Raw genomic sequence first — 16,414 nt, 5'->3', positions numbered from 1 at the left:
GTTAAAATTCATTTAAAAAAAAAAATTATATGAATAATGTTTTTTACACACATTTGTTTAAACAAAGTAATATTTTTGGAAGTAAAACTTTATCTATTTATATAAAAGTCTTATTCTTTTTTCACAACTGTGTAGTAAATATATTGATCTACTCAGTCATTGATAAAAATGTAGGTCAACAAAACGATTAACTTTATTTTCATAAAACATTGATGAGATGTACAAAGCCCTGGACATGACATTAAGAAAAAAAATATTTTTTTTCTTTCAAATTAATAATTTGAGGGCACAATTTAGTATTGTGTGAACATAAATTTGTATTTTAGTACCACCAATACCAACTACTAATTTAGTATAGGAAAGAATGGCTAAATTGTGGGGACAATTATTCTTATTTGTAGGCACAAAATACTTAATTTTGCAAACAAAATACTTATTTGTGCACAAAAAAAAAATCATTTATGTGCAGAAATATCAAATTAGTTAGCATATTATGGTATTTTTTCCCACAAAATGCTAATTTGTGCCTAGAAATTATTTATTTGTGAGCACAAAATGCCAATTTGTGCGCATAATGCTAGTTTGTTTCCACAAAATACTAATTCGTGCCAACAAAATACTAAATTGTGCATGCAGCACGCTAATTTGTGTGCACAAAATGCTAACTTGTGCCGATGAACTACTTATTTGTGTGGACAAAATGCTAATTTCTGTGCACACAATGCTAACTTTTGCCCTAAAAAACTCCAAAGTGCAAACCTAATGTCAGATTAGGTCCCACAAAATGCTAATTTTGCTTTTTGCATTTGGCTTTTATTTATTTATTTATTTATTTTTATAAATACTCATTCCTGGGGAAAAAAGAGGTGTAAGGTGAGATTAAAGCTAGAAAAAAATCTACACAAAAACATAGCAATAATTCATTTATAAAATAACTCAAAATCAAGAAAAAACAAAAACATATATATTTTTTTACATCTTTGGTTTGTACAACTTACTCAAAAAGTATTTTAATAACTAAAGCTTCTAGAAAAGACGAAGTCTTATGGACATAAAATATATTTTAGTTTTCGGTAAGTTTCCCTGTCATGTGGGCACTTTATTCTGAAGGTGTCAGTGACACGTAAACCGGCCAATAGGATTCGAGGTGTGCACAGTTATGACCAATGGGATGTCACTTCAGCAAAAGAAGGCGGAACGTCCTGTTCAGCTGTCATGTGACAGAATTGGTATCTCATGATGCGAAACTTCCTGTTTCAGCAAGATGCCAGCAGTGGGAACGGTTCGTTCTGGAATATCTGTAAAAATGTTCTACAAAACATTTCTGCGGTGAGTGAGTCTTCTTTCAATGTTCTTATATCCCACTGACGTGTCTTGGCCCCCGGAAGTTTACGTTCTGACGGTAGAAAACGGAGTTAGACTCACGTGTCAGAAAGACTGGATAAAAACACAAAAACAACCAGCTGTCACCGCGCATGTCCGAATTTTAGCTGTTAAAAATTATACTATTTTTCGTTCTATTCTGTTGGTCTTGTGTTAAAAATTAGAGAAAAGTTTTGCTTTGCCTTTATATTGTTTATCGGACTTGTTTGGTTAACACTAGTAGTTAATGATCATTAGCTGTCTGTTCTTTTTTTGCAGATGACTCACAACATGCATGCAGCTAAACCTCCCATTTTAAGGTGAATTTTTATATTTGGAAAGTTTTTGTTTAGTTGCTCAGAAAGGATGGATTCTAAGGCTGTGCCTCACCCCAGCCCAGAGTACTTCTCCTGGGACTACCGCCTGCAGCTTATCGGACTAGGATTTGTTGTCTACACATCAGTATTCCTTCTCTCCCACCTCCTCTCTCTACTCCTGAGCCAAACCTACAACTCCCTGCTCCCCAAAGAGAAAGTTTTCTGGAACCTGGCAGCAACGCGGGGGGCTTTCGGCATCCAGAGCTCCGTAGCTGGACTTCGAGCTCTGACTGAGGACTCTGAGTTAAGCAGGGACAAAGTCAGGGGCCAGGAGGACTGGTCGTGGTTTCACCTCCTCACAGCTACGGGCTTTTTCGTCTTTGAGAATGTGGCGCTTCATACGTCCAGTGTGATATTTCGCTCGTTCGACATACCTCTGGCGACGCACCACTTCTTCGCCCTGGCGGGGTTTGCAGGCGCCGTGGTGTGGGATTCCCAGGGTCACTTTCTGGCTATGGTCACACTCTTGCTGGAGATGAGCACACCTTTCACCTGTATATCCTGGATGTTACTGAAGGTAAATGGCCTATATGATTGTTTTTTACTTTTGAGGTCAAGTTTTGGTTCCTCTTAGGTCTTGTGAACCACCAACAAAGGATGTTTCACATTCTTAAAAACAGGAAGTTAGTTGTTTTTTTTTTGCACACAATTTTTTTTAACAAAGTGCATCTCTGCTCTTCTTGACAGGCTGGATGGGCACGCACCCTATTCTGGCGAGCCAACCAGTGGGTGATGATCCACATGTTCCACTGTCGCATGGTGCTCACTTATTACATGTGGTGGATAGCACTGACCCACTGGACGGAGCTCAGCATCTACGTGGCGCTGTCGCAGCGCCTGCTGTTTTTCTCTGGCCTGGCTCTGCTCACTCTTATCATCAACCCCATCTGGACGCACAAGAAAACCATGCAGCTGCTAAATCCCGTGGACTGGAACTTTGACAACAAGCCGGTGCCAGAAAACGGCAAAAAAGACAGTCAGGCTGAGGCTATTTCTAAACCCCATTCAAATTAAAACGCACCAAAATTACCTTTTTTTTTTCTTTCTTTGGTTGTTTCTGCTTAATATTACTTTTATTACTTTTTGTTTTTATTTTTAAACAGCAGCACTTTTAAGGAAGCTATTTAGCGGCAAAAGCTTAATCTGATAGTTTTTTGAAAAAAGTAGCTGTGATCTTTTATTGTTTCACATCTTACTGACTCTCAAGCTTAAATTAAGTGTGCGTGTTCTGTGAATTGTAGCACCATCCTACAAAAGAAAATCTAAGAAAAAGCACTCAAAATCCATTTTATGCTGCAGTTTGTTAGTTAAAGTCAATGTCCTTGTCTGTTCTCCCTTGCAGCAAACGAAACTATGTCCTCATTTTAACCACCAGGCCAGTTTGATATCAATCTAACTGATTTTTCGTGGTGATTTTCGATTCTGAATCTGTTCTGAAGGACACACTTTTCATTGTAGCAGCAGAGCACGCTATCTAACGGTATTTGGGTGGGAGAAAGCTCAGGAATGAAACATGAACAAAGGGCTTATTGTCTAGAACGGCGATGAGATGTGATGACACTGAACAACAAGATTGCATTTTAGCAGTAATAGATTAATTAATTTTTTCTCAAATGGGTATTTTTCAGTGCATAATATAACATTTTAGTTGATGTTGATGCTTTATTTTACTCATTGATTTTACAAATCCAGTAATTTTATCAAGACAGCAGGATTCAAAGCCTTTTTCTTTTAATGTTACTTACGTTTTCTGTTCATTATTAACCCTGATTGTGTTACAGATTTTACTGTTTTTAATACGATCTGCATTTCTCAGAGTATTTTGTGCAAATGGTGGTTATTTGAAGATGTAAAAGTACAATTTGTTTGTATTTGGAACATAAATTCTGGTATTTAAAATCCATGTTTACTTTAACAGGTAATAAAAAAGTTGGGAGATTTTGTGATGCTATTTTTTGATTAAACCCGACCAAATTTAGAAATGTGTTTTAGAGCTCTTTTAAAATGACATAAAACATAAAAGCCACCTAAAATATTGACTAAAGTCTGAAGCTGTATTTTTGTGTTGCTAAATGGCTCATTTCAGTGTTTCACTGTGTGTTAAGCTTCATAATTTGAGACATTTATGGGTTTGTTTTTTAGAATATAGTTTTGATTTTGGGATCTGGAGATGCAATACCAAGATCTCCCTGTAGGTGTCAGTAGAGGATGAGTTTTCGAGACCAATTTTTATAGATATGAACCAACTACTTTTTGGGTCAAACATCTCTTCAATGTGAGAACAAGCTACAATATTTGAATGGGGTAAACAAATAAAAGAAACAAATACGGATGTAACTTTGAAAAGTTTTATAGAAAATATTTTTAGTAAAGAAATTTGTGTTGCTGTTTATTTGCATTTTTAGCAATAATCTACTTTTTTTTTTAAAAAACATAAAATATTCAAAATTCCATATTCGGTTCTAAAGTATAACAGGTAAACTATCCATCATTCCTTGCCAGCTGTTCTAAAGCCAGCCACCTCACACGTCACGTGGGTAGCATGCTGGCTCTCCTTCCAAGTGGGAAAGGAAAAGTTGAAGTTTTGATTGACGTTCCATTGGACCAATCACAGTTCGACTCTGCAGGCGCTTCGGCCAATCAACAAGTGAGAAGACTTGAAGCGTTTTGGTGGATGGGGTCTGCTTACATCGAAGAGTGCAAAGTGAAAAGGCGCTGTGAAAAGTGGAATGGTCTCAGTGTAACGAGTTGTATTTCAGTCAGAAAAGTGAACCGACTTCTCTAAAAACGATATTATGGCGGGAAGATGAACTTTTCATCTGTGGAACAGTCATTAAATGGTGAGCTGACTTTTCTTTCTTTAACGTTCGTTGAAAGTTTTGAAGTTAAGCTAGCTGTTCATTTAAGGTGGTTTTCTTCAATAACATATTTTGATATATATATTTACCTAAAAGACTTATGTATTTTTTACACTAATTTAGTGGCTTATTTATGCATTTGTTTGATATTTTTTTACGTGGCGCTTTTACTAAATCAAGTTAAATCAAACTTTAATTGTTAAAAATACTGTTACATTATTAATACAAAGTACTAGCATGGTAAAATAACTAACACAATGGATGTAAAATGAAGCCTACTGCGTTTTAATTCTAATTAATAAAAAAAAAATATTATTTAAAATTTCTAAAGTGTTGGTGACGATTTTTTCTGCATTATTTTTGTTCTAAAAATGGTCTTTGAACAATGTGATGGGTGATGTTGAGCATGCATCACACTTATTAACTTATAAACATCACAGCCAGCTTGCACTTAGTGACATTTTTGCCTTGGACTTTTTAGACTTCTTGGATAAACTTTTTTCTTTTTTTTTATAATAATAAAACACATTTGCAGCTCCCATAACGATCACATATGCCTGACCTTATCCCAAAGTCAGTAACGCTCCATGAGCAGCTTCTCAACAAATTGAAGAAGTCATGCATGGCATTCCTCAGGGAGAGAGAGTGTCAGTCAGTCATCACCACTAAGAAAAACCTCTATTTGACTTATCTATCCTCATAAAAAACGAAAAATCTTAAGATAATTATAGATATACAAAGATGTTCTTTTAAAAACAAGTAAATTATTTGGTTTTTACATTTGGTTCCAACCCAATGAGGAGTTGAAACACTCAGCCATGCACACTGAAGTCTCCTGTGGCTATTTGTTTAACAAATAAGCTGGGTGGCCTGACTTGAAATGTGTATACTTACCTCCCCTTTGCTGTAATCACATCTAGAGAAGGCTGACCACAAAGCACAGGTGTACAATGGCTGATCAGATTTGTTGTTTGCGTGTAGGATTGTTTGTTATGCAGAAGCCGTGCCTGCTAGCATCCAATCAGCACCTCAAGTTAAACCAAAACTTTTGTTTCCTTCGATGTTTAGAGGATGTCCGAAATCAAATTGACCAGAGTAGTTTGGCAGAAGAGCATACCGTTCATTTTTGGAAAGGCTGATAAGAACTCGCTGTCCTCCCACTTACCAGTCTGTGATCCACTGTGAGAAGGCGGGGATTTGGACATAAGTTCAGCAACAGCTGGTACCAAAATGCTTGACTTTCTTCAGGTGTGTGAGAAAACACTAGCAACGTGATACGCTTATTACACAGAGAGGAACAAGTTCAATTTTCCAGAGCTGCAATCTTTACTGTGAGCTGTCATAGTTTACCAAATTCCATTCCAGGTCTGTTCTTGTCCTTTTTTTTTTTTTTTTTTTTTTGAAGCGGGATAATTTAAGATGTAGTTTCAACCCTTTTGTAGTCTGTTTAAAGACAGATAACTAAAGTAAATTGGCTAAATTGATCTCGCAATACTGATGTATCCTTAGATTCATCAGGCTAACAGAGGTTCTTTTAAGAAAGCTGCCTGCCCTCCACTCTGCACAGGCTAAATAGCTTTCTCCCTGTGACATGTTGGGCTGTCAGGGCCTCAGTGTGGCTTACTGGGTGGGTGGAGACCAGTAAAAAGCGACAGCCAAGAATTTGGAGTCTCTGGTCTCAAATCAACACCACATTAGAGATGTTATTCATTCCTAGTCTCTCATTCTGCTTGGTAACTCCCCAAACGTTCCTCTTTTTTTCTTAAATTAAAGGATCAATTGCAAAGGAATGGAGAAAACACCAAACAAGAAGGGTATATGAAGTCAAATCAGTTAGCAAAAAGATTAATTTTAGAAACTATTACTCTTAAAGACTATCTACATACTTCCTATGATCTTGGATGCAGGATGCTGAACATGAGATGCGACTTCAGTTCGTGTGACGTAAACACAGCTGCGTTCACAACAGTCGGATTGATCACTCAGCTGAAATCAGATAAACAGTGCTGCGACCTCATTATTGCAGCGTGCATCCCTGTTATCCATTGATTGAGTATAGACGAAAGCTGGTTGTTAAGAGGGAACAGCAGAGACGTCCTCTACTCTCACATGAAGGAACTTCTTCTTTGCTGTAATGTTATGTAAATGTAACAGGTTGTCAAAGCAGCTTCGTCAGATCCTCTTCGGACACATTTAAGACTCATTTTTTTTAGTTTAGTAAACATTTTTGACAGTAAAGCAGTTTTTTTCTGCTACATTGGGCTTCTATTGAGTTGTTTTTGTCCTTTTACTTTGCAAAAATGTTAATTGACTAGTATTATTAGTCAAAAATTAAAAGAATAAAAAAAATCATCAACCTTATATATATATATATATATAATACCTTTTATTTATCAACTATTTAACCTTTCCTGTAGCAACATTTTATGCATTTGAAAATGTCTGGTACTCATCAAACTGTAGCTGGCGATACAGTCTACTCTGTCTGCATTATATTGTTGGTCTGTGCACCAAATTTGAATAGCAGGTCAATTCTTACACAAACGGACGGGTGAGGTTACCTAAAGCCACGTTTATTAGACAGAAGAAGAAAGAAGGAGACATGACTCAGGGAATCCTACTCTTGTTGGAGATGATAGACCTGACGTGTTCCAACTGTGACGCCATGAAATCTGACTCTGGATGTCCTGAAGGCAAAGCTTAAGATGTTCAAGTTTAGCAGAACAGAAGCAAGTTCGTTTAACTCCAAGATTTCTCGGCTTCTTATAGAAAATTCACTTAAAAAAAAGTTTTAAAACCAAATAATTTAGCCATTAATTCATTTTTATATTCATTTTAGTTTCTGTACTACTTCATGTAACATCTGAAGATAATATTTAGGTTTATCAGAAGCTATTGTTGAACTTTTCTTGGGTCATGCTCTGCTCTAATGTTGCATTTATCAAAAAATTGTGGTCACAAGTGACTAATATTTAAATATTCTTGTTGTTTAACTTACGATTTGTTTTATCCTTTTTCTCCAATTGAGAAACTTGATTTGAAGATCTTTATGTCAATAAAATGGTCTATAATGGGTTAAAATAAGGAGATTTTATGTTTTCTTGACTCATTGAATCTGAAAAGCGTGGTGGGAGCTGTACTAAAGTAAAGTTTTTCTTCCTTAAAAAAAAAGTCTAGTTGTTTTTGTTATGTCTGTGACGTATTTTGGGTCAAAATTCCACTAAGAAACATTACAGTATAAGCTCTCTCTTTAAAACCATGCAATTACAGCTGTTTTCTGACCTACCTGATTTTACTCCACCCTATTTTTTCTGCATGATGTAACTGTTTTTTTAGATTAACCCAGCTTTTGACTTTGGTTCAAAAAAATCTGAATCCTCAATACCTTTTTAATATTAACCACATTGCTATTATAGGACAGATGTCAATGGGGGTTCTCATGCTACCAGGCGATGTTGTCTCGAAGTGGATTCATGGAGTCTGGACCTAAAGTCTTTTGATACATTTTGCCACTCATCCATGAGTGGGACAAAATATTAAGGTCGTAGAGGACTCAGAGGGAAAATGTTCATGCACGTTTTTTGGTCATGCTGTGGGCGACAGATCACAGTGAACACTTGTATAACAAGCAAGGTTTGTAAAAGTGAAGTAGGAGATACAGGTGTGTCGTACAGATTTTTTCAATCCCTCCTCCCTCCAAACCTGTGCACTGTCCAACAGGAGCCTATAAATGGTCTTCACATGATTAGTACAGGCTACTTGCAGTCTGACGGTTAGAAACTAGGAAATTAGACAATCAAAGCCCAGTTTGTTTGGGCCTCCTACGGACACTTGGGTTTCATGCGCTTACATCACGCGTGCGGCATTAATTTACAAAAGGTCAGTACTTGGGCAATACTTACACCTTACAAAGGACTAGAGCGTGGTGTAAGGGCATATGACAGCATCACCCATATTACATAAATGCGTTCAACTTACATTAGCCTTTCAAAAACTTTACAATACACTTTACACATACACGACAATTGTACATTCTATCTTCATGTTGCCCCTTGAGGTGACCTTCCGAGCCTCAAGGGAACCTCATGACACACCTCAACTTCCATTAAAACAAGCCCACGGTACCCATGTTGCTAAGGCACTAACGCTCCTAAAAGATATAGCTATATGCTTTGTTTTCTTAGTTTATAATTTGACAATTAGGTCTGTTGTGTTACAATCTCATACCGATGTGTACTTCAGAAAAGACTATATAACAAACTATCAGATCACAGATGTAGCGTAATAAAACGGGTAGTTTAAAATCTTAATTACACTCACACATTTAGGTTGATGAGTCTCCAGCTGAGCTGTTACAGACTTTTCATGTGAGCAATTGGTGTCAAAAAACGTGAGGAATAATAGGTCTTCTATAAGAACACAAATATAGTACTGTTATGCATTGAAGATAGTTAGTTGTTCAACAGAACTGCAGAAAAACTCACTTCAAGTTGATTCCGTTTGTTGAATCTTGTAAAATAAAGGAGATTCTTGACTATAGGGCTCATTTTTGTGAAGAGGACATTGTTAAGCCTTTTCGTTTTCTTTTAAAGTCTACACTGTGATGGTAGCAGGAGGACTTACAACCATTCAAAGCATCCACCTCAGATACTTCAAAACCAAATACCCTCAGCAAACTACGAGTTTCCCTCTCTCACACCACCACCTTCTGTTTATAGCTCTCTGCTTTTATTGGAATGGCACTTGACTGTTTAGGCGAGCAACAGAAAGTTTAACAGAAGAACCAAAACATATCTCTATTTCTGGGATCTTGATGTTGAAAGGTTTATATCCAGCAGCGCTCTGGTTGGTGGTCTGTAAAGGTGAAGTTCTAAACTATATTTAACAGAAGGTTTTTATCGTAAAAGAAACATGTTCGGAAAGGACTTCAAAAGTTTCCAAGTACTCATTTATGTTTCATGTTATTTATGTTGGCCGTATGAATGGTGTGTACCTTAGAGTTGTTAAGGAACACACAGGTGTGCAAATTGTCTAGGTTTCACCAACAGGGCAGATGACTGCCTTCCTGTTCAGCCCTTTGAGCGTGTAATGACACGCTCCGCTAAGCCTGTCATCAGCCAAAAGGATGACTTTACCTTTCTAGTATCTCCTTCCTCCCTGCTCTCAGATTGGACTATAATACAGAAGCTTTTAATTAAACACTGAACGGATTAGCAGTGTCTGTGTATATTTTGTTTTTAGAACCATTCTGCCCTGGTGCTAAGAGTTTGAGGGTGTCTTTTTGCTCACAGGCTGCTGCCACAGATGTAAGAGCTTCTTTTGTTGTCCCGGTCATTCCCGAGGAGCGAGGCACAGGAGGTGCTTGTTTGGTGCGACCACATTTGAAGTCATACCAAACCTTCGGGTTTGGAAGATGTCATTTGTGGAAAGATGTTTGATTCTCTTCCAAAAGGAAGTGAAAGGCGAAGGGTAATTATTTGAGAGAAGAGGAAAGGAGGAATTTCCTGTTTGATTTCAATAGCTATAGTGGAAGAAATGTCTACTCCATGCTAAATAAGTTGGTCCTAAAGTAAAATGTTATAAATTGAGTTTGAGTTTTATAATAGTATGTTACAAGAACTTGTTTTTTGACTGTATCTGTTGTTCGGTACACATCGGAATGTTTGAGAATTTTACTCATTTCCTTTTCCTGTTGTAAATCTGTTGGAAGTTGGCTTCGACTTTGCTGTTGCCGCTCTACACTGCCAGCTATATGAGCTGTTTTGGATGTGTTCATGCATCACATCTCACTGACTGTTTAGTGGACATCCTTGAGATGTCTATCACATGGTAGCCTCTCCCGGCTGTCTTTAGAGATTCATATCCGTTGTGAAGTTTATTATTTCCTTAGGGAATGCATACTTAACCTGTCTATGTTTTTGCACTGCGCCACATTCAGCAGACACTGACGCTGCATGTGCATCCTCTGCTCTGGCATGGTGCCACATGAGCAGGACAGAGGACAAAGACGCAGAGGATTTCATATTATTTGTAGACAAAACAAGCTTTGAGTCTCAGAATGAGTTTTTGCTGCTGTTCAGTGCACTGCTGGGATGTAGACCGTGAACTTATGTTGTGGTTGATGTTAAACCCAGGAGATCAAACGGATAATCTATGGAGAACGACAAAGGTTATTCTATAAAAAAAGCACTACGTTATCACTCTTTCATCTGTTGGTTTGAATACTGGCAAGTTGACATAGTCTGAAAGTGTCTAAGCAAAGAAATGTTTGATGGAAACCGTTTTCCTCAAATAACTATGTTACTTCTGCAAAAAAAAGTCAGTGTTGCTAAGGAATGCTGTGTTTTTCATGCCACTGCAGGTCTAAAGGGTTTCCTTGCATGAGCACGCCAATGACATTTTCTGAAATGTATGGCTGCAGTTATGTCAAAATGGGACTGTGAACTTGTAATATGCATGCTAGCACTCTGCAGAAATCCTGTTTTGTTACTTGTAAAAGGCAACACTTGGATTCTCTGGCTTGTTATACTTGTATATTAGTACTAGGGCTGCCACGATTAGTCAACCAATCGACGGCTACAACCAATTTAATCGTCGATTATTCATTACTTTATAGTATATGGAGTTGGTGTGTAATAAAGTTGAATAAAGTTGTGAGTGTTCAGCACCAAAAAATGTACTTTTTTTTATATTTGAGACGGTGAGCCCTAAAACTTTCTTTTGTGAAAAATTGTTCCTTTGTTTTAGAAAGTTTAAGTTTAATAAACTATCATCTTCATTATCTTTATTTTTAGTTTAAACCTAACAATAGTTAAGATGTGTGCTTTACATCCACTTTGCGCATGACCCAATTAGGCGACTAATTGGAAAAAAAAAATCTGTGATTAGTCGACTATTAAAATAATCATTATACTCTTGTGAGTATTACTGTATTAGTGGGTTGAATGATGGCATGGTTTTTAACTTACGGGTTCAGTCCAAATTAATTCTGGTTCTTTAGAGAACTGTTTTCCACTTTTTCCTCAACCAAAATCCCAAGGCACACCAGTTGCCAAAAATGGGAAAAAAGAGAAACTTTGTCTATATTAAGGTCGTAGACCATTCAGAGTGAAAATGTTCATGCACGTTTTTTGGGCATGCTGTGGACGAACACTTGTACAACAAGCAAGGTTTGTAAAAGTGAAGTAGAAGATCTGTGCATTTTTTGTAATTATGATGGCACAAAAAGCTTGTAGTTTTAGCTTTTTTTGTGAAAGTTGAGATAGTTTTCAATAGTGACTTTTTTTAAACTAAAAGCTGTAGAAATAGGGCTGAGCAATATGGATTTTTTTATGCCTCGATATAGTTTTTTTCATATTGTGCGATAACGATATATTTCGCGATATGCCATGTGACGAATAACTAACTTTTACCCGCCAAAGAGGTGAAAATACTCGCAACTGGCAAGTGTCAATTTCTGACCCTTCTAACTAAAAGTCTATTGCAATAGACTCGTTCTTCTATCAAAAAAAGTTATATTGAGATATCTATTGTTATCGTTTTTTCACCCAGCCTTTTGTAGGAATAAGAATATTTGCAAACTTTTTTTAACTGACTGTTTGATATTTGCATTTGTTGTGCTTCATGACAGTTGACAATAGCGCAGAAAGAGATACTGTCACATTATCCCAATGAATCATAGGAGATTTAGTAAAAACTTGGTGGCACAGATGTTAGACGGGCTTGTCTTTAAGCTTCGTCATTTTATGCACTTCTTACATGGTCTTACACTGGATCTTGTGGAAAGCCACACCATTAAACGCGATCTTTAGCTGTTATTTTTTTGGAACTGAAACACTTTCTGAGCCATGTCGGCACAAGGAAGTAAGAATGTTAACCACATCTGATTGATTAAATTGATAAATGGTCAAGCCTCCAAGAATGATTTACGGTGTTAGTTGAAGGAGTCATTTTCCAAAATGAGAGCAACTGGCCAAAGTTGTGGTAAAATCTCAGTAGTTTCTCTTATCAAAGTGTCTTGAATAGGGAAAAAAAACAAGAAAAAAAAACAGTCTTTTATGATCTTTCATGTTTGAAATCCGGTCTTGTTTGAATGTATATAGAGCTGATTTCCTGGCAGTGGTGAATGACTTTAAGACTTATTTGGAGAAATTAAACAGTTTTCCACGCCTTACTGGTGTACCACAACACACTGGTGTACCGCAACACACTGGTGTACCGTTTCACAATAGTTGAAAATCTCTGCTTTAGAAATCCATTAAAAATTACATAAATCCCCCACTTTCTTCTTCACTAAAAACTACTTTACGCATGAATTTGCTTTCAGCATATCTTGTTTGAACTGCATTCACTTACAGTCCACTTAGCATGGTGTAATTTATCCGTTACCCTTGTTGCCCAGCAGGTTTATGCATGTTCCTTAACTAAAGTCCACAGTTAGAATTGTGTTTTTCACACTTTAATGCATCCTATTGTCCACTGGCTCTCAGAACACTATAAAGACTTCTTTTGTTTTCATTCATTCCTCCATTTGTCTGAATTAGCCTTGGTTCAGTGTGTGAAGGTACTAGACAGAGACCACCCTAACATGCTCCTCCACCCCCAGACACTTTGATAGAGTAGCATAGCAAGTAGAGATAGGATTTTTGTGGGATTTTTTTGTTGCGTACGTCATGCTAAGTCAGCGGCAGCTACGTCATGAAGGGTGGAAACATCCATTTGACCAAACCCATTCGCAGCAATTGTGTGCCTCAAACTGCCTGTGTTTCTTTTTTATGACATGCATGTCTTTTTCTTTAGGAATGCACGCTGGTGAAGTGAATCTCCTCCCTGCTGCTGTTTGCAGACCCTGTTTGTTGGAGGAGTAGCCGGCATGGACGTGGAAGACTTTCCTCCCCCTCCTCCTGAAAGTAAAGACAGCAGAACTTTGTCACCATGTTTTCCTCTAGAGCAGGGGTCTGCAACCTTTAACACCAAAAGAGCCATTCCGCCCAAGTTCTTGCAGACCAGAACTCAGCGAGAGCCAACAAATCTCAATCTTTTGGAAAATGCTCTTCTTTATGTGGCCATTTAGGTATTCCTTTAGAAAATGTAGATTTGAAATATTTACAATAACTGAATTAAAAAAGTGTGATATTTTTCTATGAATAAATACTTGAACGTTTTTACTTTTGACAGCAGCAAATACAAGTTCCTTTCTAAATAAAACACACTCTGTGTCAAATAAGATCTTTTTTTGCAGCAGATTTTAAATTAAAAATTCAAGAACACCATGTCAAACGTGACATTTTATTTCATTATGACAACAACTAGATGCTAGGGTGCAGCATATCTTAGAATGTGCTAAACTCATCAAAGTAATTTAATGGAATAAAATTGTTATCACTTTTCTTAAAGCCAAAGAGCCCAAATGGGGCAGTAAAAGAGCCACATGTGGCTCTGGAACCTCATGTTGCAGACCCCTGCTCTAAAGAATGTTCTCCAACTCTGTTCTCACAGACATGACCTCCATGGCCGGTTAGCTCAGTTGGTTAGAGCGTGGTGCTAATAACGCCAAGGTCGCGGGTTCGATCCCCGTACGGGCCACATTTGTTTTCTTCAGTTAACTAAGCTCAGAGGAATGTGATCTACAGTGTCTGAAAGTAGGAAGAGTCAAACTCATTAAGTGAAGTAGCATTATTAATAATCTCAACATAGGATGTTAGGCATTGTGCACCACCTGTTAGCCACTCTAGATCATAGCACGGTCTGTCAACTCCAGTTACTGAGGCTAAACAGCAGCGTAAACAACAGATTCCTCTCTCTTGCCACTGTGAAACGTGTGGGCAGAGGAATGAAACAAATAGGGAGGATAAAATCTACTGCACTACTGTGAATTCCAGACAATGTCCCTCAGTGCCGGGACTGAGACGGCTGCAGAAGCACACATGCATAAACACACACACAACTGCATGCACACAGCTCCTGGGAAGCGACAGGCTTGATGAATGCTTCGTGCAAAGCTGGTCAGTCACTTGCTTTGTTGCCATTGAAGGGGGGTTTGCATCGTAACCCGGTGACTCATCTCAGCAGATCGTTATATGACACAGTGGAAACGAGTCTTCAGAACAGTATCTGTGTTGTTGTGAATTTGACAATGACAGTTTTTCTATATTCTTTTAAGAAACAGGAGGGAAATATTTCTCTTTTTTTAAATTAAATTTTAGTTCTTCGTAAAAGAGCCACTCGGTTCGTCTTTTGATCTATTTTCAAAGTGTCCCCATGGTCGTTTAACTATTATATACCCATGTAGGGTTGCTCATAACTGAGAGCTAACTGTTTAGATGTTCTCCTGCTAGCTTACAGCCCCTCAGTCAATATTGTTGCTATCCAGTTGTACAGTTCTGAGCCAGGTTTCAGCTCACATGAGGAAAACTATAATGTAAATGGATCTAGTCATCTACAAGTGGATGCATCAGAATGGAGTGGAAATGGGAGCTTGTGGCCTGCCCAGTATATTTTTACGTCACAAATGGCTCTTTTTCAAACAATATTTTTTTGTCCATTCCTGGTTCAAGGCAGTTTGAAGAAAGAAATACAATTTTAAGCCTAATTTTCTTTAAGTCTTTCATCAGAAAAACACAAATATTATCAAAGTGGGTTTTTAAGCATTTCTGTGTATTTCATTTTTTTCAGACTTGTTTTGGGTTTTGCATGTGTTTCACAGTCTGTAATTAAGTCGAAAACACGGCCTTCTGTCAGTCATCCTTCCAGAAAGTATTTTCACTAAAGTGGATATATTATTGAATGGCCAGGAGGGACTCGCGCTGACAGAATATAATTATCCACTTCAGTATTCTGGAATTCTGTAGAGTTGTGGTACAAACCTGCTCTCAACATTCATTCGTGCACAGATAAGAATGGAAAGATCTCAGTTTCCACATTTGTCCTTTTTTTTCTGCCCCATCAGTCATGGATGCAGATGGACATGGGGGTCACAGAGCTGACCGGGAGCATTAGTCATACATTCAGGTGAAGTGAAGCAGCTAACTGTTGTAGCCTGTAGGATGCATACTGATGATTTAGTTGTCCACTATTACATACTTTAAAGTGGAGGCATTTGCTGTTGGAGTTTCTTTTGAGTTAAGGTTAGTTAGTCAGGTTTAAACTTGGTGGTTCATTGAAGGTGGACTGCGCATGACTGGAGCTTAATGTCATAGTCACAAGTGAGATGTGGTATAATGAATAACCCTGTCAAGTAAACTTTCCATGGAAGTGAGGCAAATACTACAAGTAATTTAAAGTACTTTATTTGAGGTTAACTATTAAAACTTGAGACCTCACAAAATCCAGAATCAATGAAAAAAGTCTGTTAAAATCAATTTTAACCATTTAACCAGCTGCTGGAAAAAAATCATTGTGCACTCATTGCATAATGACAATAAAGATTCTTGATTAAACCAGGAACCTGCAGATCTTTATTTTAATATTCTGCCAACTGAACTACAGTAGTCCCTTATTTTAATGCATTTTTTTTTAAAAGCAATTTGGTTTTTTTAAACAGCACATTGTATTCTCCGTCCTGATTGGCAGTAGACTATGTCAATCAATCTCCGTAGTGCCGTGTCTCCTGTACATGCAGCTTTCAGCTTACAAAACTGATTTTTGATGTCATTCTATAGAATCTATATCTATAATACTGGACCTATTTGAAGGTTTAAACTTTGAGAGTTCAAACAAAAGAGAAAAACAAGAAAATGTTCATGTCTGTCTTAGAAAGTGTATATGTATATCTTAAAACATTTATAATTATTGTGAAAAAAAAAGATGACTACTTTG

General features: G+C 37.3%; 2 protein-coding genes and 1 non-coding gene across 7 annotated transcripts in view; all 3 read left to right on the top strand.

Moving 5' to 3' along the window:
- Window positions 1-1,076: 1,076 nt before the first annotated feature.
- Window positions 1,077-2,768, top strand: cln8 (CLN8 transmembrane ER and ERGIC protein). Its single transcript, XM_024276727.2, has 4 exons — window positions 1,077-1,329; window positions 1,642-1,682; window positions 1,758-2,256; window positions 2,427-2,768. The coding sequence occupies exons 1-4, from the start codon at window positions 1,237-1,239 to the stop codon at window positions 2,751-2,753; spliced, it is 960 nt and encodes a 319-aa protein (XP_024132495.1). The 5' UTR covers window positions 1,077-1,236; the 3' UTR covers window positions 2,754-2,768.
- A 1,043-nt stretch (window positions 2,769-3,811) lies between these two features.
- The window catches only part of arhgef10 (Rho guanine nucleotide exchange factor (GEF) 10), a 96,699-nt gene continuing 84,096 nt past the window's right edge, over window positions 3,812-16,414 (top strand). For 4 of the 5 annotated variants that reach the window (XM_024276715.2, XM_024276684.2, XM_024276704.2 and 1 more), the window contains exons 1-2: window positions 3,812-4,579; window positions 13,443-13,506. In XM_024276715.2, the coding sequence (XP_024132483.1) occupies window positions 4,577-4,579; window positions 13,443-13,506 (67 nt within the window). In that variant the 5' untranslated portion in view covers window positions 3,812-4,576. Of the gene's footprint in view, window positions 4,580-13,396; window positions 13,507-16,414 lie in introns of all 5 variants that reach the window. The other variant, XM_024276693.2, reaches the window with a different exon arrangement.
- On the top strand, window positions 14,109-14,182 carry trnai-aau. The gene has a single exon. It is a non-coding gene; the product is annotated as a tRNA-Ile (tRNA).

The sequence above is a fragment of the Oryzias melastigma genome, linkage group LG22, assembly GCF_002922805.2.
Source record: "Oryzias melastigma strain HK-1 linkage group LG22, ASM292280v2, whole genome shotgun sequence".
Classification (NCBI taxonomy): domain Eukaryota; kingdom Metazoa; phylum Chordata; class Actinopteri; order Beloniformes; family Adrianichthyidae; genus Oryzias; species Oryzias melastigma.
The sequence above is the reverse complement of the archived record's forward strand: the minus strand, read 5'-3'. Positions and strand labels throughout refer to the sequence as shown.

Coding starts and splice junctions, on each gene's coding strand:
- cln8 (XM_024276727.2), top strand. CDS start 1,237: ATGATGCGAAACTTCCTGTTTCAGCAAGATGCCAGCAGTGGGAACGGT. Junction 1,330..1,641: donor TTCTACAAAACATTTCTGCG/GTGAGTGAGTCT, acceptor CTTTTTTTGCAG/ATGACTCACAACATGCATGC. Junction 1,683..1,757: donor GCTAAACCTCCCATTTTAAG/GTGAATTTTTAT, acceptor GCCTCACCCCAG/CCCAGAGTACTTCTCCTGGG.